We start from the raw sequence: 25,861 nt of genomic DNA, 5'->3' as shown, positions 1-25,861 counted from the left end.
TGGCTGTGAAGGCGAGCTACATACAGTTTCGTTTGTATCCCTTGCTCAATCACCCGGAGCTCCAATGCGAGATTAATAGCTGCAACGTAATAGTAACTCAATTTACATCTGTGTATCTGTCATACTGACAAGTACAACTTGGGAGAATCGTTTAGTATTGTCAATCCCACATCCGACCGCGATACACCATCCTGGCCAAACATATTCCGAAGCAAGTAGTTCATACATCATTGGTTCATATGCCATTCATAACCAGCCTCCCAAAAATTCCATGCTCAACTACAAAGCCAAGCGTGCAGTGCGTCGGCACATGAGGACAGCACCTCAGATGTGGTACTGGCTGTCTGCGTCAGACGCAGCAATCTCATCTTCTGACGATGAGTCGTCTTCAGTCTCAGATGTCTCAGATGAAGCGTTCTCCTCATCGACGGGCTCTGGCATCACGGTTGGGATGCTGAGATCCAGATCGAGGATGTGCTCACCGTAGTTTCCCTTTTGAGCCCAGGCCGCTTCCCAGGCTTCAACATGATGACGGATCATCTGCTGTAGGTTCGTTTTCACTTCTGCCTTCTCCGGACTTGCCTCAAAGTTCTCGACAAGATTGTTGACCAGAAAAGACATCTGCTGTTTGACGTTCAGCATTTCTTCGGTCACAATCTTGGACATTTGTTTGGGAACCAAGGCCTTCTGCTCTTCAACCCCCGTTTCGAGACGTTTGATCGTCTTCTGGCATATAGCCTTAACATCTCTCTTGATCTTTTTCTCGATGATGTCCTGTCGTCGTTGATAAGAACCGATGCCAGCTAATCGCAACAGTCAGTATCAGTTATAAAACTATTAAATGGACGTGTATGGGTTCACTTACTGTCCAACAGAGCAGCCCGGAATGTCGTCCTCCATTGAACGGCCATGTGCACGTCAGCAACGGAAGCGACATGAGCGATATTGTTCGAAAGTTCGCTTAAAGCGTCGCGAACCTTGAGCTCTGTAGCTCGCTGTGAATTTTCCAAGATCGGTCGCACATTGCTGAAGCTGACTGCCAATGATGGCACCTTGTCACTGATGAGACGATTCAACTCATTCAGATACTGTGTGAAGACCTGTGAGTATCCCAAAATCATGGGAGACTTGATCGTTGGCAGTCGCTTGTTGATCTTGTCATCCCAATCATTACTGATAGACTTCATGATCGGTTCGACTCTGTTGATTTATTTAGTTTCAGTTTGCCAAGCATGATATCCAACCACTCACAAGTGTTCCATCCAAGTGTACGTGACACCAGTTGCATAGCTGCTGAACTTTAAACCATCGCGATTGAGGTTGGCCATATACGTGCACCAATGCATCCTTTCGATGTTATGTTCATCGTCGGGGAACTTGTAGCTCCATTTCTGAACAATGCGGAGAGCCTCATCAAGGAACCTCTGCTTGGCTTCATCTTTGAGCTCCAAAGGATTCAGTCGCTGGATCGCGGCACAAGATTCACGTAGTGTAGCGCCGAGTTTCTAAGTCGAATGTAGTCAGCATAAAGTTCGGAGTATACGGTAAGATGAGTACTGGCTGCAGGAACTTACTTGTGTATACAGCTTATGGGTTTCTGCCAGAACCTCTTCAACCTGCTCTCGGGTGAAATTAAATTTACCGTCCAGGCCATTGGGGGAAGAGTATATCTGCATCATCGTGAATAAATTTTGGTACTCTTCCAGCACCTCATCAAGGTGTTTCTCTCGTTTGCTCAAGGTGGCTCGATGTAGCCATTGTCCTGCAAAGGGAACACCAGTGAAGTTGAGGCTTGGAAATCCCGCCATGTGAGTATCTCCACTGTGGAGTTGCCAAAAGGCATGTGTTGAGACCGGGAGAATGGGAAGTTGGTACTCATTTTGATGTTCATGCTGTCTAGAAGCTCCACCACGGCCCATGTTCCGCTGTCGCCTGGCAAAGTCGGCACGGATTCGCTGAATGACACGGGCGTTCCGAGTCTGTACTGAGCGATGGTGTAGCCAGTCGCTGATGGATGACATGTCTTTCGAAATCTTTGTCTTTCGTGCCTCATGTTGTTTAAGTTGGTTGTCTGCTCTCTCGAATGCTTGTGCTAGCTGGTCTCGTTCTATTCGAAGCGCGGATAAGTGCTCACCACTCCCGTTTGGGTTTTCTGCGATCAGTCGTTAGAATTACTCGCTAAAGTATATTACAACTTACTCTTAAGCTTCTTCTCATGTTTGCGAATGGCCTTGTCATAGGCCTTCTGTGCTTTCCCTCTCTGTTTTTCAGCGGTCTTCTTGTTTTCTTTGAGAACGGTGTGCATGGGCTTCAACGAGTCTTTCTCCTGCTTGAGATTCGCAAGCTCGTTGAGCTTTTGAATGACTTCTTGATTGCGATGCAAGTCTGGGCATTGTGAGATGTAAGTATCAACCTTCATTTCATCCATCTTTGACATGATGACACAAAATCCATGCCCATTAAGTTTCCCACTTATTTTCATTTGCGCTTCATCGAAACCATTTCGCATCAAGGCTTGGCCTTGCTTCTCATCAGTCGCGCGGATAATAGGGCTCACAACAAGCCGGACATCGAGGCGATTGGAAAACTGTCCAGCCACTTCGGAGCGACTCTCTACAACATCACCGCATCCAGGTAGATCGACCAGGGTAATCCCAGTCTTGAGAATATCAGCTTTGGTGTAGATACGGACTTCTTTGACCAACGGCCACGCCGAAAACTGATTGAAACCGCCATGTTTGCCGGGAGTCGAGTCAAGAAACGGCTTGATCGCATCCGCAAGGTCTTTCGATTTACTTGCGTTGAATCTCTCAATACCCGAGTTAAGAAAGTGCAGGGCTTTCGGATTGGTGTTCAGAATGTTCTGCACCATCTGAGAGTAGGAACTTTCTTCTGGGCATGGGCGCGCCAGTTCCGCAAGAGCAGCCTCTTCGAAACCCCAGACAGCGTTGACCTTAGGGAGTTGGTGCTCGATCGAGCTTCGTATGACGGAGATACTATCTGCCTGGTCTTTGGCTAGACCGCCTTGGTTCTTGGCGTTCTCCGCATTCTCGACCAACAGACTTGACAACTGATTCAAATCTTGCAAAAGGTTCTCAAGATCGCGCTCGACGTCTGCTTTATTTCGGAAGATCACTTTGGCTCTGAACTCAAACCCAGGTGCATCAACCCAGTTCCAGCTGACTTTTCCAACCACTGCAGTGGCCGCCGCCTCCTGTCCTGACGGAAACAACTCAGAAATGCCGAGCAGTGAGCCCAAGAAAGACGACTTTCCAGCTCCGGTCGGACCTTCGACTCCGACTAAAATCCGGAGATTCTGGTGCTTCCGGCGAATGCGATCTATGAAAAGGCGAGTTAAGTGATGCACATCAAACTGGAGAAGCTGATCACACTTACCATGCTCAGTAATCCAGTGCTCGATCATCTGTTTTCCCATGATTATGGCGTCCATCCTGTCAAGTTCGTTTGTTTTGAGGAAGTGGTCAAGAATCCCTCGGATTCTTCTGCACTCCTCTTCCGCACGCTGAACAGCTTTCTCCTTGATTTTGAGCCGATTGACATCGTCTTCATCGTGGCAGGTTCGCCAGGGAAACACCACAGGAGCGGGAATTACTGCCGATGTCTTAGAAGCCTGGCGCTTGCTGGGTGACTCTGTCTCAATTCCAGGCTCTTCTGGAGCCCTTGGGTGCTTCGGCCGCGAAGGCAGCGCCTCAGCGCCGTCAATCTCCATGTTAGGTAGCGAAGGAACGAAACCCTGGTTGGCAAAATAGAGTCAGCAGATGATGACGAAGGCAGATTAAACAAAGAGAAAGTGTCAAGTTGTGCTCGCGGATCCCTTGTAAAGCGCTCAAGAGTGTACCAATGAGAAGGCAGTGTTGTGTGAGAAAGCTCAGAGCAGAGGAGCGCTGGAAACACGCGAAGGAAGAGAGCGTGAATATGGAGGAAATCTCGTTTTGAGAGGGAGAGTATCGGTACAGATTCTGGAAAAGAAAATGGATATCTTACCTTCAGTGCGAATACTTAATAAACACTAGGTAGACAGCGGCGAGATGTGTTATCGCTGAGAAGATGTTGGATCAACCGGAGTACGAAGCGCATGAAACTCAGGTTGGAGGAGTAACCATTCGTTGATGCGAAGGAGAGAGGAGGGGCGGGGTATTCACAAGAAATCGAAAGGCGAAACGGGGGCCATGGGCCTGTGATTCACTGTCGATTCACTGAGCACTTTGGCTGGGCAGCCGTTTAATCTCACTACCTCCGCTAAATGCCCTCTGGCCTGTGCAAGAAGCCTTCCATATCTTCAGTTAAGAGAAGTTCTATTGTCATACTTCTTTACACGATTATCTGGCCATCCAGATCAACAGTGACCCATTGTGCACTCACCTAGCCACCGGCTTCCTATTGTCACTTTTCACGATTTCCCCGAAGTTCTTGGCAGTTTGCTTTACCTACACTAGGTTACTAGGTACTCTACTTGGCACAGAAAGGCGTAATTTTCGAACTGCCTGTGGGCTCACATCTCCTGCAATGGTGTCACTTGGCGAACGAGAGCAGCATCGGGTGCAGAAGGTATTGGAAAAAGCCAACTTCGAGACACCTTAAGGGTAATACAACCGAGAGTATCTCATCCCAGTGATGGATAGTGGAAGATATGTGTTTGGCACTGGCACTTCACCATATGCACAGAAGGGCAAACAGCAAAATGGTGCATACCTAGGCACACAACACCAGGTACTCGCTGGTATTAAGCAACCCCAAGGAAGGCTTGACTCTGGAGTAGGTTTCTCACGTATATGATATTAAAAAGAAGCTATGCAGTCAACCACCCCGTGTCACCATAGACTCTTTGACAATAACTTCACTGCGCCCATGTCTTTATTGTTCTTTGTCAAACAAAACGGTACAAACACCAAAAGATATACGTATAACACCAGGTATTCGCTGGTCGCCACCGGCCCAGCAACTAATCCGGCGCTTCGTGGCTTGACTCTGGGGGAGCGAACGGGACCCCGTATTCTCCATGAGCTGTGGTCGTATGTGCCCATCCTCTCACGATGTCCAATCCAAAAATCCATGGTGTTGTGGCTGAGGTGAGGTGGGTTCGCTTATCTAACCCACCTAACGCTAATTTGCCGGCCCCATCTCCACCCACCACAGGTACTCTGCCCTTTCACTTTATGCACTGTCACCACCCATGATAGTATCTCCGCGCACGCATGTCATATGTCCTACCGTCGATATACAGACCTCGGACTCTCTGGAGTCACCAGACACCGAAGATTCGCCTTGGCTTGGCACAGCACTGATCCTACCCCAATAGAAAGAACCTCCTTTTAATGTTTGTATATGAGCTCAGCCTTTGAAAATGGTCAGATTGGTAGCTAAGAGACAAATGATTAGAGGAACGAGCCATAAGCAACATAGCTCAGAGAGAGATGGCACTTGACGTCCGCGTTTGTCGATGATAAATGCGGGTCTCATTCCCAAAGCCTGCTCGAGATTATTGCCCATAAAGAACGTCTCTTGAGGCCCACAGCTCTCACTCACTCAAGTTTATTGACCCATTCATGAATGGCTGCCATCATGGTTCGCGGATATCGCTCCGCCACGGAATGCAGTTTCGACGAAGAACATACCGATGCCATTGTTAGAAAAACCACCTACCATCGCAAAGACTACGGTCTCTCCTTGATCTGGTTCTCCTCCAGTGAGCACATCAAAATTCGTCAGTCAATAGCAGCACCCTTCCAGCGGACTTCGCATGTCAGACTCGGTTCCCTCGATCGGCTACCACTAGAACTCCTCCATGATATGTTGTTGCGCCTTGATGTGTATTCTCTGTTCAAGTTTCGACAAACAAATCGTGGGTCGCGACAGGCGGTAGACTCTCTCAAGCAGTATCAGATAGTCGTTTGGCACGGACTGGATCTTTTCTGCGCTTTATTACGAACAGGGCTGGCCCCTGAGATTTCTCTGCTCGACTTTTACAATGCCCTGTGTCTCAAGTTTTGTAGTCTTTGCGGCGAGTTTGCTGGATTTATGTCCCTCCTAACATGGGCGCGGTGCTGTTTCAAATGCCTCAAAGAGGCTCCCGAGATTCAAGTACACACTCTTTCCGCTGCACGGAAGGAGTTCCGGTTGACGAAAGATGAGTCGGCGCAATTGAGATCATTCAAGACTTTGTCTGGGATATATTCAATGGAGGAATCCGTGTACAAATCTCGTTTTACGATTGTGTCTCTTCATCAGGCCAGTTTGATTTCCAGGCGACAATCCCAAACAACGATGCAATCCCAGTCAGAGAGGTCCGAGCGAAGCAAAAAATATAATTTTATGGGGTTGTGTGCTCTTCCTTATTACGATAAAGTAACCGGCAATGTTGAACATGGAATGTCGTGTGCCGGGTGTCAACTTGCTCTCGAAAAGGACATCATCGGTGCCAAAGGCGAGAAATGGGCATTTGAGGCTCGAGACAAAGTATATGCGCGAGATGAATTTTTGGAGCATTTTAGATGGTGTGAACAGGCACAGCTGCTGTGGAAATCAAGTTGTGAAGGTAGAAACAAGCCAGACGAGCTGCCAGAGGCGGCTCGAAGAGGCGGCTACTTCAATGAAAGGGTATAAGCAATATGAAATATTAGTTGGCCAAAGATGGCCCGTTCTTTGATAATTGGACGGTATTTGATGTTCGTATCTTGGCACACTGGGCAGTAGATGAACTCCATCTCCTTTTTTATTTTTGATAAACTTGGGCTTGTATACTTTGTTGAGGCTTGGCAAGGTAAGTATGAAGCCAAAATCTTTTCTTTTTTTTAATAACTATCAATTTTTCAAGCTACAAAGCTCTCTTAAAGAGTCTCCTTTGACACTGAGTCTTCTTCGGGACTTTTCTCAACATTTGAAGATCTCTGGGAGGCTGGCTTTTCATCTGCCCATAAAGGCTGGTCGTCAAAGCTGAACTTGAGGATTTCCGGACGTTGATAATGACCAGCAGCATCAACCCAAACCTTGACCTGTCCAAGCTGCGATAGATCAACCTTAGCCTTGACAAGTTTCTCTTCAGCGCCAGTATGTGGACCAGAAAGAAATGAGCAAAACGGATGGATTACAGCAGACCAGCCCCCGCCCGCTTTGACAAACTCCTGCTTGCCTAGATTCTTATCCATCCACTCGAGGCAACTATTATCAACATAGTTAGACGCGGTGATGACAAAGACTTGAGCTGTTAGGGCATGCGCCTTCATCAAAGCCTCGATTTGAGAATCAGCTACGGCTTCGAAGCCAGCCATGGTCGACAGAGCCGGCCAGGCACCGGCGTGGATATGTTCGTGCTGAGTGATGAGTGCTTGGCGCGCGCCATTCATGGTATGTTCCCAGCAACAAAGACCGCCAAGGTTGAAAGGCTGTCCTGAGGCGGTCAGTTTGTATGTTCGTAGCGTATGGCCACCGCCTTGCGCCCAGACAGAGCGTTCAACGTATGTTGGCTGTAGCTTGCGGTGCACGCCTAATAAGGTGCCATTGGCGTCGATATTGACCTGAGAGTTGAATAGCGTGTAACCTTGAGCAATACGCTCTGAAACACCGAGGCTAATGGCTACACCAGTGCGACGGCAGGCAGCCGAGATGCGTGTGATTTCGTCGCCATCTTGAACAACGACGCTCTCATCAGCATATTTGGCTAAGGCCCCGACTTGTTGGAGTGGCGGGTAGCACTCGATCCAATACTGTGCCATGTTAGTTATGCCATTGCAGCGCAGAGGGCGAACAATGAAGGACGTACTGGATAACCAGGAATAAACGTCTCAGGGAAGACCAACAGCTCAATGTTCTCCTTGCCCGCTTGCTCAATCAAATTGATAACCTTGTCAGTAGTAGCAGCCTTATTCATAAACACGGGCGCGGCGTGTACTGCTGCGACAACGACTTTGTAATCCATGAGGGCTAGAGACTTGTCGTATTAAGTGATGAACGGCATAAAACGAGCACCACAAGTTGTGAGTTGATGGCTAGATCAACAATGAAACCAGGATAACCTTACAGAGTGTCAATATATGAGATGGCAATGAGGGGTCATGGGACATGTACGGCATAATTCCGCGTTGCTAGCCAGTGAAGTGCCTCACGAACGTATGATAAGCACCCATTCCCTGCAGGGAATGCTTGCAGATCTATAATTGGGTTACAGGCTTATGGACCCCACGTTCTGGGAAGAGTCACATATTTGGGCGAGGGTTAGCTTAAGGCAGGACAGTTACCAAGTTCTATGTACCAATTTAAGCTCTTAGCTACCAATCTGAGTTTCTAGTTATACATATCAAGTTTATCTAAATCTTCTCATTACATAGAAAAGAGATCCCAAGCCTTCCTGCCTCCCTTTTGACAACCAAGGCGTAGCATACCAGATCCCACCTGCACCAGATTACCATACTAAATCAACGTCGTACCCTTTCAAGCCAAGTATTAAAGGCGCTTATGGTAATGCCCTGAGCAGTCCCGTCTGCCGAAAGACCGATGACAAACTCGTCGATAGACACACCTCCGTACGTGACCGAATCCACACTGAACCAGCTAGCACAGTACGAACTGGACGGCGAAGAGGCATCAATGATCTCGTAGACCGCCCGCCAACTCTCAAGTCTAGCCTTTCCGTCTGTTTGCGTCTGTAGACCCGTCGGATACAATCTCATGCTGACGTTTCCTGAGCCAGTCGACGACTCTGAGACCATCAGGCGGATTGAATCAAACATGTCGCGTCCATCGAGATGCCACGACGTGACGCCTAGCCCTGGTAGACTGTCCTGCACAGCTACCGTCATACCATTTCGTTCATTTCCGTAGCGGCCACTATAACTTCGTCTTGCTTGCCGCTTAGCAGCTTGCTCCAAAGCAGGAACTAGCTTGGAAACAATCGCACCCGGCATCATGCCCACAACTCCCGGAGCATCGGTTCCAGCGGCCAAAACAGTGAGTCCGACACCCCAATCTGGTAGTAAAGCCATTAGGCTGCTGTACATTCCCAACTGACCACCCTTGGTGTACATCCAACTGGTTCTGTTGGTGGATGGAAGACGAGCAATCTCCCATGGTGCGCCGACTGCAACCTGTGGATCGGCAGTGAAACTGACGGGTTTCATCCATCGTCGGGTTGCAGAGGGCGACAGCACTTCATATGTTAAAAGAGACTGTCCGATCCTGCGTAGGTCTGCGATCGACGAGTATATTCCCCCGGCCGGTCCCTCATCGCGCGTGTCGACATCATACCAAGAGCCGCTTGGACTGCCAGGTATGATAGATGAATCAGCATTGGCCGGCTTAGCATAGCTTGTAGAATTCAAACGGAGGGGGAGGATAAGTTGGCGTGATAAAATATCAGGATACGTCGTTCCAGTTATATTCTCAAGCGCATACGCCATGATTTGGTAACCAATGTTGGAGTATATAGGGGTTGAAAACGCTGCTTCGACTGGGTGGCGGTTCTGTATGACGTCAAAGAAGGCTATTGATAGGTGTCAGTGTTATGCCAGATATTGGACAGTTACAACGTACCAGTGCGGTTGCAAGGATACAAGACGCTTTTCCCACAGTAGGCAAAGTCAACCGGGCGAACTGGTGGAAATCCCAACCGTTCTAGTTGGCGGTCCGACGAAGCAGGGCTTGGGGAGTCTCGTGGTATGCCAGCCATGTGCGATGCGAGTGCGCCAATGGTTATGACATCCCAGTCCACATATTTAAGATTAGAGGCATGCTTCTTCCTCAGCTCCGCAGAGATATCTGCTAGCTCAGGCACATATCGTGTGATGGGCTGGTTGAATGACACGTCCCCAACCTCCAGTAGGTATACATAGGCTGTGAGCAATTTCGAGATGCTACCTATGCGATAAACTGTCGTATCATTGACGACCTGGACGCCGTGTCCACGGTATGCGGCTGAGTGATGATAGGTGAAAAGGGGTTGTTTGTCTGCCGCTGGATAGATGTCGACGGAGAAAGATGTATTCTGAAAGTCGATATCGAGGCTTGGAGCAAGCTGTAGGATTTCAGATACGGCCCTCTTGATAGAAGCATCATCACCCAGCCCTGTTGGAATGGGTAAATCTGGTCCAAATAGGGGACAAGGACTCGAAGCTTGTACTGGCACTGTGACAAAGCCCAAGAGGGCTGCTGATACAGCTGTTCCTAGGATTTGGATGCGCATGTTGGATACAACTATACAGATCTTGACAGTGGTTCTGAGTCTTTGTACTAATTTCATTCCAGAACTGAGCATGAAGTGGTTCTTATATACAGCTCCATCGTCTTGGCAATTTCCTTCAACCGAGACAAACCTTGGATTTCTGAGGGCAAATGAATTTCCATTCATTGACCGTTCATATGCCGTTTAGAGACTTGGATTTATCTACCGCTTAACGTCCGTAAATATAGCGTCGGATGTTCTAGATTCGCTAGTCTCGGAGGTGGTGTAAGTCGCTCGCCCCACGTCCTAGTCTATCACACCTATTCTATATATTAGAATCCCCTACGGCCTACAAACTCTCTCTTCTCTCTTCTCCCTCGTCCGACTTCTAGTTACTTTCTTCCCTCTTTCCTAAACGTTCCTTCCAGTTTCAACTTCCTCACTGCGCGACCATGAACACAACTACACCACTACGGAACGGCATCGCAGCCATAGATTTCTCGCCGGTTCTGGCCCCAAATGCAATCTTTCTCTCTTTCTACTCAATTTCTCTTCCTCTGCATGTTCTCATCGCCATTCGCTTCTGGCGTTTCTATGGGTACTCCATTGGGATGGTCTGTGGCATTCTATTGGAACTTATTGGTTATTGTGGAAAGGTTCAGCTCTCACATAATCGAGACAACAAGAACGGGTACATCATGTAAGCACTATCGAGCCTCTCTGTTCTTAGTATAAGGAATTCTAATGGGTATGAACAGGTATATCATTGGCCTCACACTTGGCCCGACTTTTCTATCTTCTGCCCTCTATCTTAACATCAGCACACTACAGCAACGCTATTCATCATCTCGGTTCACTCGCATCAGCCCTCGCCTCTTTGCGTCTCTGTTTATCCTCGGCGATTTCATATGTCTTTGCTTCATAGGATGTGGCGGCTCTCTTGCGGCTATATTCGCAGAGAATCCAATCGGTGTGGACCTCATGATCACCGGCTTAGCTGTTCAGGTCCTGTTCACAGCCATCTTTTGTCTCGCACTTTGGGTCATTTGCCACCGCTCTTGGCTTGAAATACGTCAGGAGAAGAGGCATCTTTACGTGATAGGTGAGAGTATCCTGTTATTATGCAATTTCAACGACTAATGAGTGTGGTTTGCAAGGTCTAGCGATAGCCTCCGCCTGTCTCTTTGTCCGCTCATGCTGGCGATGTGCAGAGCTAAGCGGGGGTTTCAACGGCCCCCTCGCGTCCATGGAAGGCGTGTTCTTTGCACTGGACAGCGTACCGATGGTAGTCATGACCATCACCCTGACCATCTTTCACCCTGAGTTGTGGCTGGGTGCCCGCAAATCCAACTCAGGAAAGCCTATTTGTGTCGAGAACTATACTATGTCGTATGTGCAGACAAAGGGTTGAGGATTTATCATGCCTGGTACTCCAGTATTTGGATCACATTTTGGTGTCGTTATAAAAACGATGATTAATTATCCGTCCCTGGAACTAGCTAAGTAATAACATCTTTCGCGCCCTGAAGAATAGATATCTAAAGACATTCTATTAATACAAATTCCGTAACATGTTATACGGCCAGCATAACTCTGGCGTTTCTTATTTTTCTTTGCCCTTTCTTTTTGTCTCTTTTCGCGATATCACAATGCAAAGCAGAGGGCCTGGCATGACCAATAAACATTCATAAAACATTAAAAAGAGTATCCGTGACTTTCAAAGAAGAGTCATGAAGGGCTTAAAAAAACAGTCATCGGCCGTTATTGGCGCTTTTGATCGCCTCGTTCAAAGATGAGAGCTGCCCGTCCAACTTCTCGACCAAGCATGGTGTATCACTGTGCGATTTTGCTGTTGCCACGGCATCTTTCAGTAATGCCGCATTTGCGGCAAAGTTTTCCGCCCCTTGCGTTAGAGAAACCTCCCCGTAGCCTGTGGAACTGACGGAAGCCTTGTTGAAATTGATGAGTTTCTTCCCGCGGTCGCACAGCCAATAAGCAGTGCCAGCACAGATATCGCGCAGGATGTCTGGGGAAAGGTCGAACAGGGGATAGGCAACAGTGCCTTGAGGTGTGTTCTGGCATACTTTCTGCGACCGGAGCCACTTAACAGCTTCTGTTATATTGTTCGTCATTGCCAAGGTTTGGTACTCGATAAGGTGATTCAGCATAACCGCCTCCAGTGAGATGGGGTTAGTTATCCCACGTTCTGAAGCACATCTTTCGATTTGCATGCAGCAGTTGTGTTCGAGAAACAGAAGGATAGCCTGTTGCAGCTGGTGCGCTTGGGCTACTTTCCCAGTCCCGCTTTCAGCAGTCAGGCTGAAGTCTCGTTTAGCGTCCCAAAGCAAGTAAGAGGGCAACTTCTTACGCCACTCTTCCAGTTGACCGTATAACTTGACGACATCTTGGTGGCTGACATTTGCATGTCCAGCAGCAACACCCAGAAAGTCATGGTTGATCTTTCTTACGATGATGGCTAAAGCGAGTATGGCATCAAGATATGTTCGCTCTTCATGCTCTGGTAGTTGCTCCATAACTTCAGCTTGGCCGTCCCTGATACGAGAAGGGGATTTTTGGTCGAGGGCGCGGAACGTATCTTTTCCATACACGTACCAGAAAAGCAACCTTTTTCGCTCTTCTGTCCCATGCAAAGGTGCTAAGGAGCCTTCGGCCAAGGACGTGTGGCAAAGAATCTGATACTGTAGTGTCATGAGGACCAGGCTGTCGTGTGTTAGGAAAAGGCTACCAAGCTGGGAATGGAGCGCTGTGTTGACATCCTCAGCCGGTTCGTAGGTAAAGTCGACCATGAGAGCCAGAGCTTCAAGGTCGTCCAGTCTGATTGATTGCTTGTCCCCTGTAGCTGACCTTGCCTCTAGCCATGCTCGTCTGAACTCGCTCGCCAGCCGCTGCTGCACCAGCCATTTTCGCGACATCGATAGGAAGGGGCATCCTCGGCATGCTACAGCGTACACCAATGCAGGGCTGGCTCTTTGGCTCGTGTAGTCAGCCTGGAATGAGTTTCTGTCTAGTATCGGGATAGCGAGCGACGCCAGGTCAAAGTAAGCGTCGATTGCTGCTTTAAGAGTGCTCGGATCAAGTTCGAGGATTTCGTAAGGGTTTTGTAAAGCATCTACGATCTCCTCACTGGCGTATATCCGAGGACTGTTGGGCATATTGTCGAAGTTGTAGTCGTGCGTAAAGACACTGTCAAGAAACGAGATACTCTCAGCTCCCAGATCCCAACTAATATCTTGCCATGCAGGCTCAGAGTCAACAGCCGGATATTGTAGTCTTGGGTCAATAGGCAACACCTCAGTCTGCGGTAGGTCAATCTGGGGTAGGGCGGAGATGCTCTTCTCCTCATTGAGTAGATAGGTATCGTTGGTACTGCCGGGAGGGTTACCATCATCAGCCACATGCCCGTCATCGGGGTTGGATGAGATTCGACGAGCGGCAGAACGGACATCACGGCGCATGCTCCGTCTGGCTCGACTACGGTCATCGGAATTCGTACAAGCTATATCCCGTAACTCACAATGGGAACACTGAGTATGGCCTTCGGATTCACGCGATACCCAATCGCACTTGACCTTGCGCCGAAAGCAAAAGTCGCAAGACTGTCGCTTGAGACCAGGCTTCAGATACATTTAGCTGTACAAAATCGAGTAAATTGAATGGCCAAATTGCGGGAGAAACGGCTGGAGATCGAATGGGAAATGGGCGTTCTAGGCGTCGTTCCACTCGGTTTTCGGGACTTAAGCGGGAGAAACACGGGTATGTCCACGTAAGTTGGTTGCCAAACAAGGTGCTAGACCAAAAACGCCGTTGACGCCGGGGTTGATGTTTATTCTGGTTGATGAAGGTTGATGGATTGAATCAAAGTGCGGCCGGCAACTGGTGAAAAGTTGCCATTATTACGGACAGAACTTAATCAAGGAAAGCGGAAGGAAGTAACGTTAGTGGTGGGACTGGAAGGAGGCTCCCGTCGTTAGCAGTTGATCGGTTTCGTGAAACCAGTCTTTTATTAATCTGATTAGAATCGGTATAACCGACAATAATAGTGTCAACGAAGAGATACGAAGCTCTTTCAATTACTTAATAACATTTTAAGAAAATAATAAGTTGCTATTCATCCCTTGACTGGGAGCTTTCCATGTAGGGTAGGTAGGTTGACATCCAAGTGCTTACCTAACACAATCTTAGTCATCCAAACAGCTCCAACAACGCGCACCCCTGACACGTCTCCTCAAGCACCACGATACCATCACAGTTCCTCCCCCGCGCTCATTCCAACACCACGCTCCTTAAAAAAGAACCGCCAAGATGACTCGCGCTCAGCAGACCATTTCTCTCGCCCTCTTGGTTTCTTCTGTACGTTTGCCGTCGTAATCCCGGGAGAATTGAACTAACGCTGTGCAGCTCTACCTTGCGCTCTTCCTCGAGCTCATCCCCCTTCCTCCTCTGATCCAGGAGCAGATCGTCCCTGTGGTATGACACCCCCTAAACAGACACCCCAAACTTCAATTATCTAATCGGCGGCATTGTAGCTCCCCTTCTGGGCCCTCGTCTCCTTCGGCGCATACCTCCTCTTCCGTCTCGGCTTCGGCATCCTTACCTTCAACGACGTCCCCAACGCACACAAGGAGCTCACGGCGGAGATTGAGCAGGCCAAGGTTGAGCTCCGACAGCTCGGCGTCACTGTCGACTAAATTGGCGAAAAGCACACCCATGTACGATGATCCAAACGGCTATAGAAGGGCTACGGGGAATGGTGGATGAGGTTACAAAATTTTAATTACAATAATCTGGTATCTTGTTCTTGCGACCTGCGCAGAGGAATTCTACAGTATCATACGCCTATCCTTGTGAGGTTTGCCATCTATATGAACTCTATCATGATTGCTCGCCGGCGATGAGTGCTACAATTGTTCGTACAGCTGTTTCGGGCTCTTCATGGCCGTGTACAAGTTCTTCAAAAAGTTTGGGGATCTTTGCAAGTGATCCTCGTTCGTCTGTTTGGTGCCCTGTGATCGTCAGTGATTGGTTACATCAAAGTAGTCGTGTATGTACTCACATTTTCCTGGAGCGCCTACCAAGACGGAAAGTCTGGTTTGCGCTTCTCCAGTCCAGTCAAACTCGGTCTTCCATCCCAGTCGTACAGTTGCGCCAGACTCATCTGCATCGCCGTACGGAACTGATATATCGAAGTGTTGCTGGCCCAAATAGCGAATGAGGTCTGCTTTCTTGACAGATTCTACTCGTGTCGGCTCGTCCTCATCCGAGTCCTCCCCACTGTCCCGCCTCCGTCTGTGTTTCTTTGACCTCATTCGAGCTGCAGCCTCCGATACACCGTCCTTTGAGCCCAGACTTTGTTCCAGCTGGCACCAAAAGCCTGCTCTATCGATAGCGACTCGAAGCCACTCACCCATGGCCCACGATAGGATACCGATGTTGCGTTGCATGGAACGGTTGCAGTCACCTGTGCAGATCTTGCGAATGAAAGGACCGAGCTCAGACTTTGCAGCTGGTTCCAAGGCTGTAACGTCGAGATCGAGAACTGTAAGCTCTGTGGCATTGACTATCATCTCAATCTTGGCTGTAAAGATTCCTGGTATTTCGCGTGATCGAAGTGCAATCGAGTAATGCTGCCTCAGTGGCTCTCCTCCAGCCTCTGGTAGTATGGATGTATTGGATGTCATCGAGAATGGTGTAAAAAGCTCAAGGTAGGGCAGTTCCTCTGTCGCTGTCATGGCCACGGGATGATGTGACTTGATGTCAGGCTGCTTCTCCTCAACCGATGGTCGGACCACCGGAGCTGTTGGCTTGCTGAAAGGCAACAGAGCAGCGGGATTTAGCGCCGCTTGTAGTAACTGCTGCGATGCTGTTTTGCTCTGTTCTGTGCCAGTAGACATCAGGTGGCGTTCAATAAGGCTAATGACCTCGTCTTGATTTGTCGGTGCAAGTATGCGACCAGACTGTTGCATCAATCGAATGCGTTCATTCTCCTTTCGGGCAATTTCAAGGTCCTTCTTCAAGTCCTGTATCTCCTTCTGAACTCTATCCCGCTCCTTTTTCTTCTCTGCATCTGGATCAAAAGCCCGGGGTTGCCTAGCCTCTGGAGCGCTGGTTTGAACAGCTGGTGGCTCTCTGAACGCTGACCCCGCTTGAGCGAAGCTCTTCCTTGGCTTCTCCAACAGACGCGACGGCGGTTTGCCAAGTGGTGAGTCCCGTTGCTGTGAGAACTCGCGGAATCTGACTGGGCTGTTCTGGAAGCTCTTTCGTGGTCCTTTGTCGCGTGGCAGTAGTCGAGGTACTGGTTGTGAAGCTGATGGAGCGGCGTCTTGCGAGTTCGGTTGCACTAATGGTGGTATCCTTGGAGGCGGCATTGAAGCTGGCGGGGGCGAGGATGAGAAATCTGGCAAAGGTGGTGGTGGGCTTGGAGAGTCTCGTTCAGGTTCGGGATCAGGCTGGGGTTCGGGATCAAGATCTGACACTGATTCTTGTTCTGGCTCCGCTTCTGGTTCTACGCCTTGCTCAGGCTCTCCGTCCGGTTCTTCATCCTCTTCTGGCTCTGGCGCTGCTGCAGCTTGAGCTGGGGACGGTGATCTGATTGGAGATGAAGACCGCGCTGGAATCTCGAGATCGTACGAAGAAAACGACCGTGCTGGTGACGGACTTCTAGCCGCTGACAGGGATTTCGCTGGTGACGTCTCTTCCGCAGGTGCCAGCTCCTCAGACAGAATGGGAGTGCTTTCCTCAGGCTCCTCCATGGGGTCATCCGGAGGCAATCCAAGCTGAGGTTCCGGCATAGAAGCAGACGGCGCAGGAGGCGAACTCGCCTCGATCGCAGGCGGTAATTCAGGCTGCGGCATATCAACATCCATCCTAATCCCAGCTTGAGGCGATCTTCTCAAGACCTTCCCCCGAAATGGATTAAAGTCATCTTCCTCCGCGCTCGCACCCGCTCTCGAAGACGTCCTCCTAGCAGCAGAAGCCATTCCTCCACCTACACGTCTAATCGATCCTGGTGTCGTATCCTCAGGGCGCGTAGGCGTAGGAGCATCGCTAACAATCCTACTCGTCGCTAAGCGCGCTGCAAGAGCTTCCGAAGGACTATCAAAGGTAAATTGACCGGAAGCTCGTGCGTTCGGTAACTTCTGCGGTGATCTTGATCGTCGCCGCTCAAAAGCCTCGGGGTTATTTCGTGACATGCTTGCTTTGGTGGGTGATGCGTATGATGGCCGTCTTCTTTGTGGTGACGCGGGTTCTTCAGCTGCGCCGACATTGAGAGAAGTGCGCGGCGAAGTACGCCTCCGCTTTGGCGCAGATTCCTCCATTGTATGTGATTATTGGGTGATTTGAGGAAATTGGTTATAACATTTGACGATGTTGGATGGTCTTGTCGATAATTGGTGGTCGCATTGGTTTGTGTTTACTTTGGATGACACTGTCGCGTCTAAGGAAGTGGGCCTCACCGCTTACCGAAACGGGCAAATTGTTTTCGCAATGCCAAATGTGGATTGAGGTTACACAAGCGTCATCCAAGGACTTTGAGAGCTTAAATTGACTGTATAAAGACCGAAGACGAAGTGGTTAAGTTGCGATCTTACACCGATGTCAAAAGAACTTTAACTCAATAGTGATTACATGGCCAGCAACTGTCCCCCCCAGCCTATTGAGGGATCACGTGCTTCTTCCATTATTGCGAGCGTTTGAAGACCTTCAAGGCACCTGGTGCATGTTGAATCAGTGGGGGTCCATTCGAAGTTTCAAGAAGATGATTCATGAATTGAAAGCCATTTTCTGAAATTCGATCGGTAGTGACTTTGAAGTTATCGCCAAAGTTCAAGAGGCTCATTCCGCCCCCACGCACCCCACTTTTCGCTAGCTTCACCCCAGCCGATGACGTCCGAGGCGAAAATGACGGACTTCCGACCCTCAACACCAACTTTCTCGGCTCTCGCTATTTGCATTACCAACCCAACTTCCTCACTTTTTCGCCCGCCACTCCTCCTCCTTCAACGCCCAAACCCTTCTCTCACCATACCCGTATACATACCAATTAACAGCGTCGATTCACAATGTCAATACCGTCCAGATTACTACCTCGGCTACGACCGTTAATACCCTCACGAAGCATCGTCAGCGCCACACCAAATCGAACCGAAGACTGGCCGCAGCGCAGTTCCCTCGGCCCATACTACGAAGTAATTCTCAACAACCCGTCTCACATCCCAATCGACAAACCAGAAGTCCCTCCCAAAACAGCAGACCCCTCAGTGCAATCCGAGTTCCCTACCAAAACCGCAGTGCAAACACCAGAAGAAAAAGCACGCTTGGTCTTTGGCTCACGCCTCTTCGGCTCCGCAGATAAAGACGAACGCCTAGCAGCGCGAAAGGCAAAAGCGACATATATAGCCGGCGTGCTCGTACCGCCCAAACCCGTTGAGCCGGATAATTGCTGCATGAGCGGCTGTGTGAACTGCGTGTATGACCAGTATCGCGATGAACTGGAGGAGTGGCAGCTCAAGAACGCAGAGGCACAAGCTGCGCTGAGAAAACACGAAGGCTCGATGGATTCGGACGGTGGAGGGTCAGAGTCGAATTGGGCTGCGCCAGAGGTTGGCAAGGCCAAGATCGCAAAGGACTTTTGGGACGAGGAGCTGTATGCGGATTTGCCAGTTGGGATCAGAGAGTTCATGAAGACGGAGAAGCTTTTGAAGAAGAGGCATGAGAGTGAGGGCACCAAGGAGAGCTGAGTGAAGCGTGAGTTGGAATGGTTATTTGGGCTGAGACATGACGGAAAAGCTTATACCCCTTGTTTTCATTTTACTCATTGGGGATTTGGATGATAGAGTTGACGATTAGACTATAGACAAGAAACTATGTATTGTATTAACTTTTAAAGTGGGAGCAGTTTGGTATCGCAAACTTTGAGCCTGGCGTATAAGACTTGCGCCGACCCGCTTCCATTGCCAATCTTTTTGAACCTCTAATGTTTTCTGCCTCCGCGATTTACAACTGTCCTGAGGGCGTTTATCCTGAAGCATGAGCAACTCATTTCGCTCCGACACCGCGAAACCTCAACAACCTTTTTAGAACAGCTGTTGAAGCAGAGGCTCCTCATAATACCATGGCAAGCACTCAAAAGCACCGCCTTCCTCACGTCGTTACCCTACTCGCACAAGAAGACAACACGACTAATACACGGGAAGGAGTCAGCAAATATGCTCTCAGCACAGAGTACGACTGTGACCCCAGAACGCTCGCTTCGTACAATGGCTCCTCCTGGCGCCTCCGGGAACCCTGGGATGCAGCGGAATACCAACTCACAAAGCTACCCTGCCACAACAACTCAAACATCCACAAAGTCCAAGTCGGAGGTATAAAATATGCCGCTAAACTTTCTGACAATCCCGAGGCTATCAAGAGAGAGGTGCAAAACCATATGTTGGTCGTAAAGCAAATGGATCTCTCATGGACACAAGCGACACGGAACTTTTATGACAGACACGATGATCCTGCGTTGCAAATAAGCACAGGACCGAGACGCCGTAACAAGGGCAAATTCAATCGCCGTTGCGATCGATACCAAGGGCCTAGATCGCCCTATATCCCAGATTTCGTGTCCGATGTTATCTATCATGATCATGAAGGACAAGATATCGCAACAGCGGGATACGTTACCAGCTTTATTCCGCCTTTCCAACCAGCCACAGTCCGCGCTCTTGCCCGCACATTTGTTGATTCCAGTATTCGAGAGTCAGTCAAAAATGACCCGAACTTGTCAAACGTCAGGTTTCGAGTCCATCTCGGCATGATGGCACCTCCAGACGAGCCCCTAAGCACAAGACTCCTCTCCCGCCCCGTGTATCTCGACCAGCTCAAGCACGAGACAGAGCAACGCCTGGAATTGTGGTGTGAGAAGATGGGCGTATCTCTTGCAATACTCCACTGGAGGTGCAACTTAGATGCAGCTGGGGTCAAGTTCTATCTTGCACCCGATAAGAAAGGTCATACGCGGCTGTGGATGACCGACTTTGGCGACTGCAAGCCTCTGCAGCCAGGCCAAGACGAAACAAAGGCCATGGCCGAAGCTGTGTATAACAATACAGTATGGCCGCGACCTCCGTTGCCGCGAGACAAAGCCGATGGGGAAAAGTGGGAGCTGAAGATGTGTTCTTACGAGAGCTTCATCCGAGCGTACGCTCTCGCGAGCGAGAATATCTTGTCACGGGACTCGCCGGAATACATCGATCGCTACCCGTCCCTTATCTCCCGCGAGATACTTGTGATGAACTTAGGCTTGAGTTTTCTTGGGAACCGGGTCCAAGATAGACGAGATGAACTGAAAAAGTTAAGTCTTAAGTACTGGAAGGAGGCGACCGGAAATCGGGTATCTGCTGTGTTAGATGTTAGCAGGCGCAGGATTCCTTCGCATTGCAGCTCGAACTAGTTCGTGTCTGGTGCTGTTTGGGTGGCATCATTGTATAGATAATCTTTTGAACCGATAGTTCAGGAATCTCATTCATCAAGTATATGATATCTCGTTTAAATCTGTGCGCCATTTTCCCAACTCCGAATTCTCAGAAAACACTTAGTTGCTCTTGGTCTGCAGGCTGGCGTTCCTGTCATGCTCGTCGATGTCGATGGCCTCCCAGGGGTAGTTGATCCAGACGTCGCCGACGGTCTCGGCAGCGGAGTACCGGGTAGCAAGCATATCATCGGGGAGCTTTCCCTTCTTGGGCTTGTCCTTGTTCTAAAAATTTGTTAGTTTGAGCTTGTGATTTCAGTATCGTGCTACATACGTGGAGGACAAAAATGCTGAACTCGGTCTTGGGAGCGGGAGCGTCCGCGCCCATGCGCTGACGAGCAATCTCAACATCCTTCTCAAGCTCCTTGACAGCGTACTCGAGGGTTGTTCGGGTATCGTCGACCTCGTCAACGATAAGGATTCGCTTTCCGACGAGGTTCTGCATCTCGCCGAGAGCGGTCAAGTCGAGCCACTGTGTCCGGGTGACCTTTGTACCAGGGGCCTCGACCTCATCGTTGCCGAGAGACTCATAGAGGGAGAGACCGATGGCCTGGATGGGGATGTTGGGAGAGCCGGCCCTCTTGAGGAAAGATCGGAGAATTCGAGCGGGAACATAACCACCGCCACCGATGGCGATCAGAAGCTGGGGCTGGAAGTCGGCGAGAAGCTTCTCAGCGGACTTTTGGCACATCTTGTGCACCTGAAAGCACGTCAGCAGCCGACCATTTGTGTATTTTGTGCCATAGCCGGTGATAGAGGGTTGTTTGCTACAGCTGTCCTGTATCCAGCAAACAGTGTTCCATCAAGCTGGCGATACTGTCGCATCGCTAGACTTTTCATGATGCGCATCACAGCCCATCATCAAGGCGGGGTGGCGGGGTAAATTCTCCTTACATCGTTGTATGTGACGTAGAGCTTCTCGACCATTTTTGCGGTATTTACACGTCGCACGGAGCGTAATATAGTATATAGAAGAAAGAAATGAAGAGAGTTGCGACGGGGACAGATGAAGAGATATTAATGCCCAAGAGGAAGAAAGAAGAAGAAGGAAAAGAAGGAAAAGAAAAAAAAAGTAGGGCCGAGGCAACCGCGCCTGCAAGAATTTGGGATCTTCAGGCAATTTTTTTGACATCTCCACATCATCGCTGGACGGATCCACTATAATATTCGGAGTCCGCCGATGCTTAAAAAAGACCTTAATTAATCCGAGAGCCTCAAGAATATTCGCAAAATGTATGTAAAAGCGACAATGGTCATCTCTATAGAAGGAAGAAGTATGGAAGATAAGAGAAGGGAGCTTTAGGCCCAAACTTGTGTTGGCTACAAGCCAAGCGTAGAAGTTGGTTGGCTTGGATGGAGCTGTAGAAATAACTTTATCGATTTGATCCAGCTGGTCTTTTGATCACACCTTTCATATACTTGATCAACGCTACATGAGGTGCCTTATTTCCGATACACTTGAACTTGCGACGGGATCATATCTCATCCTTCTCAATCTGTATGTATCCAAGCCGTGAACTCATAGAGCTTATGGTATAGGGTGACCACTTGCAAAAAACACCAACAGTTGTAGCACTCTGCCCAACGAGCAGAACTGCAGCCTGGCTAGGTACTATTGGGTTTTTGTTTATGTGTATGCCTGGTCGCATCCGCGAATAAGAAGTCAATTATTTACAGCAACCATGGTTGTGTTCTCATAGGACGAAAATGTTCTAGACTAAACGTTAGGTATCTACGACGAAACCAACTAAGATGAAGAACGAACATCATTTGCACAACAGGACACCGTGGCTGCGCGTCTCCTCATTAGGGATAGAATCGGAAACATCTTTTCAGCTCGTGCTTCTATTCAGGCTTTGGGCTTGTGACTGTAAGAGCAATCACTGGTGCCAACAATCACGACTTCAAGTGTAGTTGACATGGGTGTTTTGATCGGAACTTGCTAATAAACAGAGTTTGCTTCCTTCACAAGGCAACAAACCTGACAAACATACAACCCATGAGCCTGCCACTATCTCTTAAAATCCAATTTTAGACAAATCAATAGTCCCAATAACCAAGTCCAAGCTTCTATTGCTGACCCTCAGCCTCTTACACGCAATCCCAAGTCTACCCCGCAAGATTGGAGATGCCTCGCAGTCCGCCATGTGCCACTACGGCCAACCACAAGCCCCCTCCTCACAAAAATCTTACCTGTTTCGGGCAAGTATCATGTCTGCCTTGGCCCACCAGCTCAGCCCATGAAACACTGTTTCGCCCGCAAAAGGGATCCGACAATCTGGTGCCATATCAAGGCAGACATTTGTCTCCCCAATAGCTACCTTTCTTTGTTAGTGCCAATGCTACTCTCTCCGTATCCATGCGGCCATAACAATCTGCCTGGCGAATTACCTTGGCGTGCTGTGTGGTCCGTTCGGTATGACGGGCGGATCGTGACATGGGTGTTAGCTTACATACAATCGGTCAGACTCATACAAATCCTTCTGTAGGACCATAAGATTGGCATTCACTGGGAAACATGCTACTTATTAAATACTAGCTTTATCTGCCTGGTCAGCTTACACTTAGCATCTCAACTCTTCCTCCTAATCTCTCTGAGTCTCTGTGAGATCTCGCATCCGTTTGACACGGTAATAATAGCTCATAATGGTTGTAAGTACTAACAAGTCTTCTAAGGATTACTATGACTGATGATATGCAGAGAGTACCCATCTTTCGCAGTCTCGTCAGTGGTTCTAAGAACACCAATGATGAGACCCCTAAAGAAGACCCCGAAAAGGACCAAGTTCAAACCATCGGGACCATCTCTGACAAAGATGCGATTCTTCGTCTAGAGCCTGTACCAAACAGAAAAGGTCTCTTGGTCAAGATAGAACCCCCAAAGGAACCATCCGTCAAGATCCCCCATGTCCCTTGCGATATCGTCCTTGTAATTGATGTCTCTGGATCCATGGTCTCTGCAGCCCCTGTCCCAGGAGAAAGCGACGAGAGCAATGGTCTATCCGTTCTTGACCTGACAAAGCATGCTGCGCTTACTATTATTGAGTCAATGAATGAGAATGATCGTCTCGGTATTGTGACCTTTGCCTCGAAGGCCAAAGTCCTTCAACCTCTTATTCCCATGAACAAAGAGAACAAAGCTCGATCGCTGAAGAATGTCAAGAGCATGAAACCTCTCGATGCTACCAATCTCTGGCAGGGTTTGCTTGAAGGCATCAAGCTGTTCAACACCGGGGAGTCATCTACCAACGTCCCTGCCATCATGATCCTCACCGACGGCATGCCAAACCACATGTAAGTCCCCCTTCATCTCCTCTCAATCACACATACTCACCTTCACAGGAACCCAGCAGCAGGCTTCGTTCCCAAGATCCGCGCAATGGGCACCCTTCCAGCCTCAATCCACACCTTCGGCTTCGGCTACAGTCTCCGCTCCGGGCTCCTCAAGTCCATCGCCGAGATTGGCGGCGGTAACTACGCCTTCATCCCCGACGCCGGTATGATTGGAACAGTATTCGTCCACGCCGTCGCAAACCTTCAAAGTACATTCGCCACACGCGCTGTTCTCAAACTCTCATACAACAGGCCCTTGGAGTTGTACGAGACAACGGGGCCGTCCGTGGACCAGATCGTCCCTGTGTTTGCCGATGATTCGGAAGATAGCGAGGCTGAACTTACGATAAACCTTGGGAATCTGCAGTTTGGACAGTCTCGTGATATCTTCCTCAGCACTAATGGTCTCAAGGAGCTTGAGTTCTTGAGTGAAGAGAATCCCACTCGCTCTCTTGTCGATGCGCACTTGACATACGTCAAGCCTGGGGATTGTTTCAAGAGTCGCAAGGTTCTCGAGTCAATGCTATCAAAAGACGCTGACTTTATTCCTATGGCGAGCAATCAGCGCAGCATCCTTGAGTACAGCGATCTACCTGCCTCCGAGATCGCATACCATGAATCTAGATCTTTAATCTGCAACTTCATCTCAACCATGTTTCCTATTGGTGTAGATGGTGAGCACGGTATCACACGGAGTATGAAGAACAAGCGCGAAGAGCTTCGAAGTTGGATCAATACCCTTCCCGCCAAGAACTTCAACGACGAGAAGAACCAGTCTCTTATGCAAGACGTATCAGCCGATGAACCCCAAGGTCAAGTCTCCATGGCAATTGAAAGCAAAGAGTACTTTAACAGATGGGGGTGTCATTTCCTCCCATCTCTCCTCAACGCCCATGCGCGTCAGGTCTGCAACTCTTTCAAGGACCCTGGCCCTCTTCAGTACAGCACTGAGAGTCCTCTATTCATCTCGTGCCGCGACGCACTTGACCAAATCTTCGATAATCTCCCTGCCCCCGAACCTTCGCGACACGTGCACTCTAGAGGCGGCGGCGGCCATTCACATGGTTCAATGACAGGCTTCAGCATGAGTTCTTATCGTAACTCCCGCGGCGTCTGCTTCGCAGGCTCTACAGTCGTCACACTCGCTTCCGGCCGGACAGTGCAGATCCGAAAACTTAGACGTGGTATGAAGGTGCGTACACCTCGTGGTTCACGCCGTGTCGCCATGGTTCTCAAGACCCCCGTTGAGAGTGAGATCCTGTGTCGCGTGGGTAAGATTCTCGTCACACCGTGGCATCCTGTATCTTCTGATGGAAAGCGCTGGAACTTTCCTGCCAACGAAGCTATTGGCGTTGTGATGTATACTGGATGTATTTACTCTGTTCTGCTAGAGCGCGATGCTAGTTCTTCTGCGCATGCTATTCGTGTTGGAGATATGTGGGGGGTGACTCTGGGACATGGACTGACCTCCGGTTCTGATGTTCGCGCTCATACGTTCTTTGGGGATTATAACGCTGTCGGTAAGGGTTTGCTGAGTCTTCCTCGCCGTGCAAACGGGATTGTTATCGGTGGTGGTGTCGAGAGGGATGAGGAAACTGGTCTGGTCACCAGCTTCAAACAGCCCAACAAGCAAACGATAATCAGTATTTGCATCAGTTAAGCATCAATCAAGACAATCACTTTTCTCACGATTTAAAGTCTCATATTTTTCTCTCCTTCTTTATTTCTTATTCATAATCTGTGCCCAAGCACTTCTATAACCTTTTATAAACGCCACAACTCCAAACTCCTTAATTCCCAAACGCCGTGACTCCAAAACA

General features: G+C 49.2%; 10 protein-coding genes across 10 annotated transcripts; 4 read left to right on the top strand and 6 right to left on the bottom strand.

Moving 5' to 3' along the window:
* Positions 1-324: 324 nt before the first annotated feature.
* Positions 325-3,730, bottom strand: J7337_008160 (uncharacterized protein; the record flags this gene model as incomplete). The annotated part of the gene is made up of 6 exons (XM_044825784.1): positions 325-803; positions 866-1,200; positions 1,252-1,505; positions 1,575-2,152; positions 2,200-3,339; positions 3,397-3,730. 6 exons carry the CDS (start codon positions 3,728-3,730, stop codon positions 325-327), a joined length of 3,120 nt encoding a protein of 1,039 aa, XP_044678701.1.
* Positions 3,731-6,848: 3,118 nt separating this feature from the next.
* On the bottom strand, positions 6,849-7,936 carry J7337_008159 (uncharacterized protein; the record flags this gene model as incomplete). Its single annotated transcript, XM_044825783.1, has 2 exons — positions 6,849-7,724; positions 7,781-7,936. 2 exons carry the CDS (start codon positions 7,934-7,936, stop codon positions 6,849-6,851), a joined length of 1,032 nt encoding a protein of 343 aa, XP_044678700.1.
* A 401-nt stretch (positions 7,937-8,337) lies between these two features.
* Positions 8,338-10,195, bottom strand: J7337_008158 (uncharacterized protein; the record flags this gene model as incomplete). Its single annotated transcript, XM_044825782.1, has 3 exons — positions 8,338-8,409; positions 8,445-9,496; positions 9,547-10,195. The coding sequence occupies 3 exons, from the start codon at positions 10,193-10,195 to the stop codon at positions 8,338-8,340; spliced, it is 1,773 nt and encodes a 590-aa protein (XP_044678699.1).
* Positions 10,196-11,925: 1,730 nt separating this feature from the next.
* On the bottom strand, positions 11,926-13,650 carry J7337_008157 (uncharacterized protein; the record flags this gene model as incomplete). The annotated part of the gene is made up of 1 exon (XM_044825781.1): positions 11,926-13,650. The coding sequence occupies one exon, from the start codon at positions 13,648-13,650 to the stop codon at positions 11,926-11,928; it is 1,725 nt and encodes a 574-aa protein (XP_044678698.1).
* An 847-nt stretch (positions 13,651-14,497) lies between these two features.
* J7337_008156 (uncharacterized protein) lies at positions 14,498-14,883 on the top strand (the record flags this gene model as incomplete). The annotated part of the gene is made up of 3 exons (XM_044825780.1): positions 14,498-14,545; positions 14,594-14,662; positions 14,722-14,883. The coding sequence occupies 3 exons, from the start codon at positions 14,498-14,500 to the stop codon at positions 14,881-14,883; spliced, it is 279 nt and encodes a 92-aa protein (XP_044678697.1).
* A 184-nt stretch (positions 14,884-15,067) lies between these two features.
* On the bottom strand, positions 15,068-17,511 carry J7337_008155 (uncharacterized protein; the record flags this gene model as incomplete). Its single annotated transcript, XM_044825779.1, has 2 exons — positions 15,068-15,198; positions 15,249-17,511. The coding sequence occupies 2 exons, from the start codon at positions 17,509-17,511 to the stop codon at positions 15,068-15,070; spliced, it is 2,394 nt and encodes a 797-aa protein (XP_044678696.1).
* Positions 17,512-18,255: 744 nt separating this feature from the next.
* Positions 18,256-18,933, top strand: J7337_008154 (uncharacterized protein; the record flags this gene model as incomplete). Its single annotated transcript, XM_044825778.1, has 1 exon — positions 18,256-18,933. The coding sequence occupies one exon, from the start codon at positions 18,256-18,258 to the stop codon at positions 18,931-18,933; it is 678 nt and encodes a 225-aa protein (XP_044678695.1).
* Positions 18,934-19,307: 374 nt separating this feature from the next.
* J7337_008153 (uncharacterized protein) lies at positions 19,308-20,630 on the top strand (the record flags this gene model as incomplete). The annotated part of the gene is made up of 1 exon (XM_044825777.1): positions 19,308-20,630. The coding sequence occupies one exon, from the start codon at positions 19,308-19,310 to the stop codon at positions 20,628-20,630; it is 1,323 nt and encodes a 440-aa protein (XP_044678694.1).
* A 141-nt stretch (positions 20,631-20,771) lies between these two features.
* J7337_008152 (uncharacterized protein) lies at positions 20,772-21,635 on the bottom strand (the record flags this gene model as incomplete). Its single annotated transcript, XM_044825776.1, has 3 exons — positions 20,772-20,933; positions 20,983-21,408; positions 21,603-21,635. The coding sequence occupies 3 exons, from the start codon at positions 21,633-21,635 to the stop codon at positions 20,772-20,774; spliced, it is 621 nt and encodes a 206-aa protein (XP_044678693.1).
* Positions 21,636-23,354: 1,719 nt separating this feature from the next.
* Positions 23,355-25,701, top strand: J7337_008151 (uncharacterized protein; the record flags this gene model as incomplete). The annotated part of the gene is made up of 3 exons (XM_044825775.1): positions 23,355-23,360; positions 23,410-24,002; positions 24,051-25,701. The coding sequence occupies 3 exons, from the start codon at positions 23,355-23,357 to the stop codon at positions 25,699-25,701; spliced, it is 2,250 nt and encodes a 749-aa protein (XP_044678692.1).
* Positions 25,702-25,861: the final 160 nt, after the last annotated feature.

The sequence above is a fragment of the Fusarium musae genome, chromosome 6 (genome assembly GCF_019915245.1).
Source record: "Fusarium musae strain F31 chromosome 6, whole genome shotgun sequence".
Lineage (NCBI taxonomy): Eukaryota > Fungi > Ascomycota > Sordariomycetes > Hypocreales > Nectriaceae > Fusarium > Fusarium musae.
This window is presented reverse-complemented; position numbering and strand designations above follow the sequence as displayed.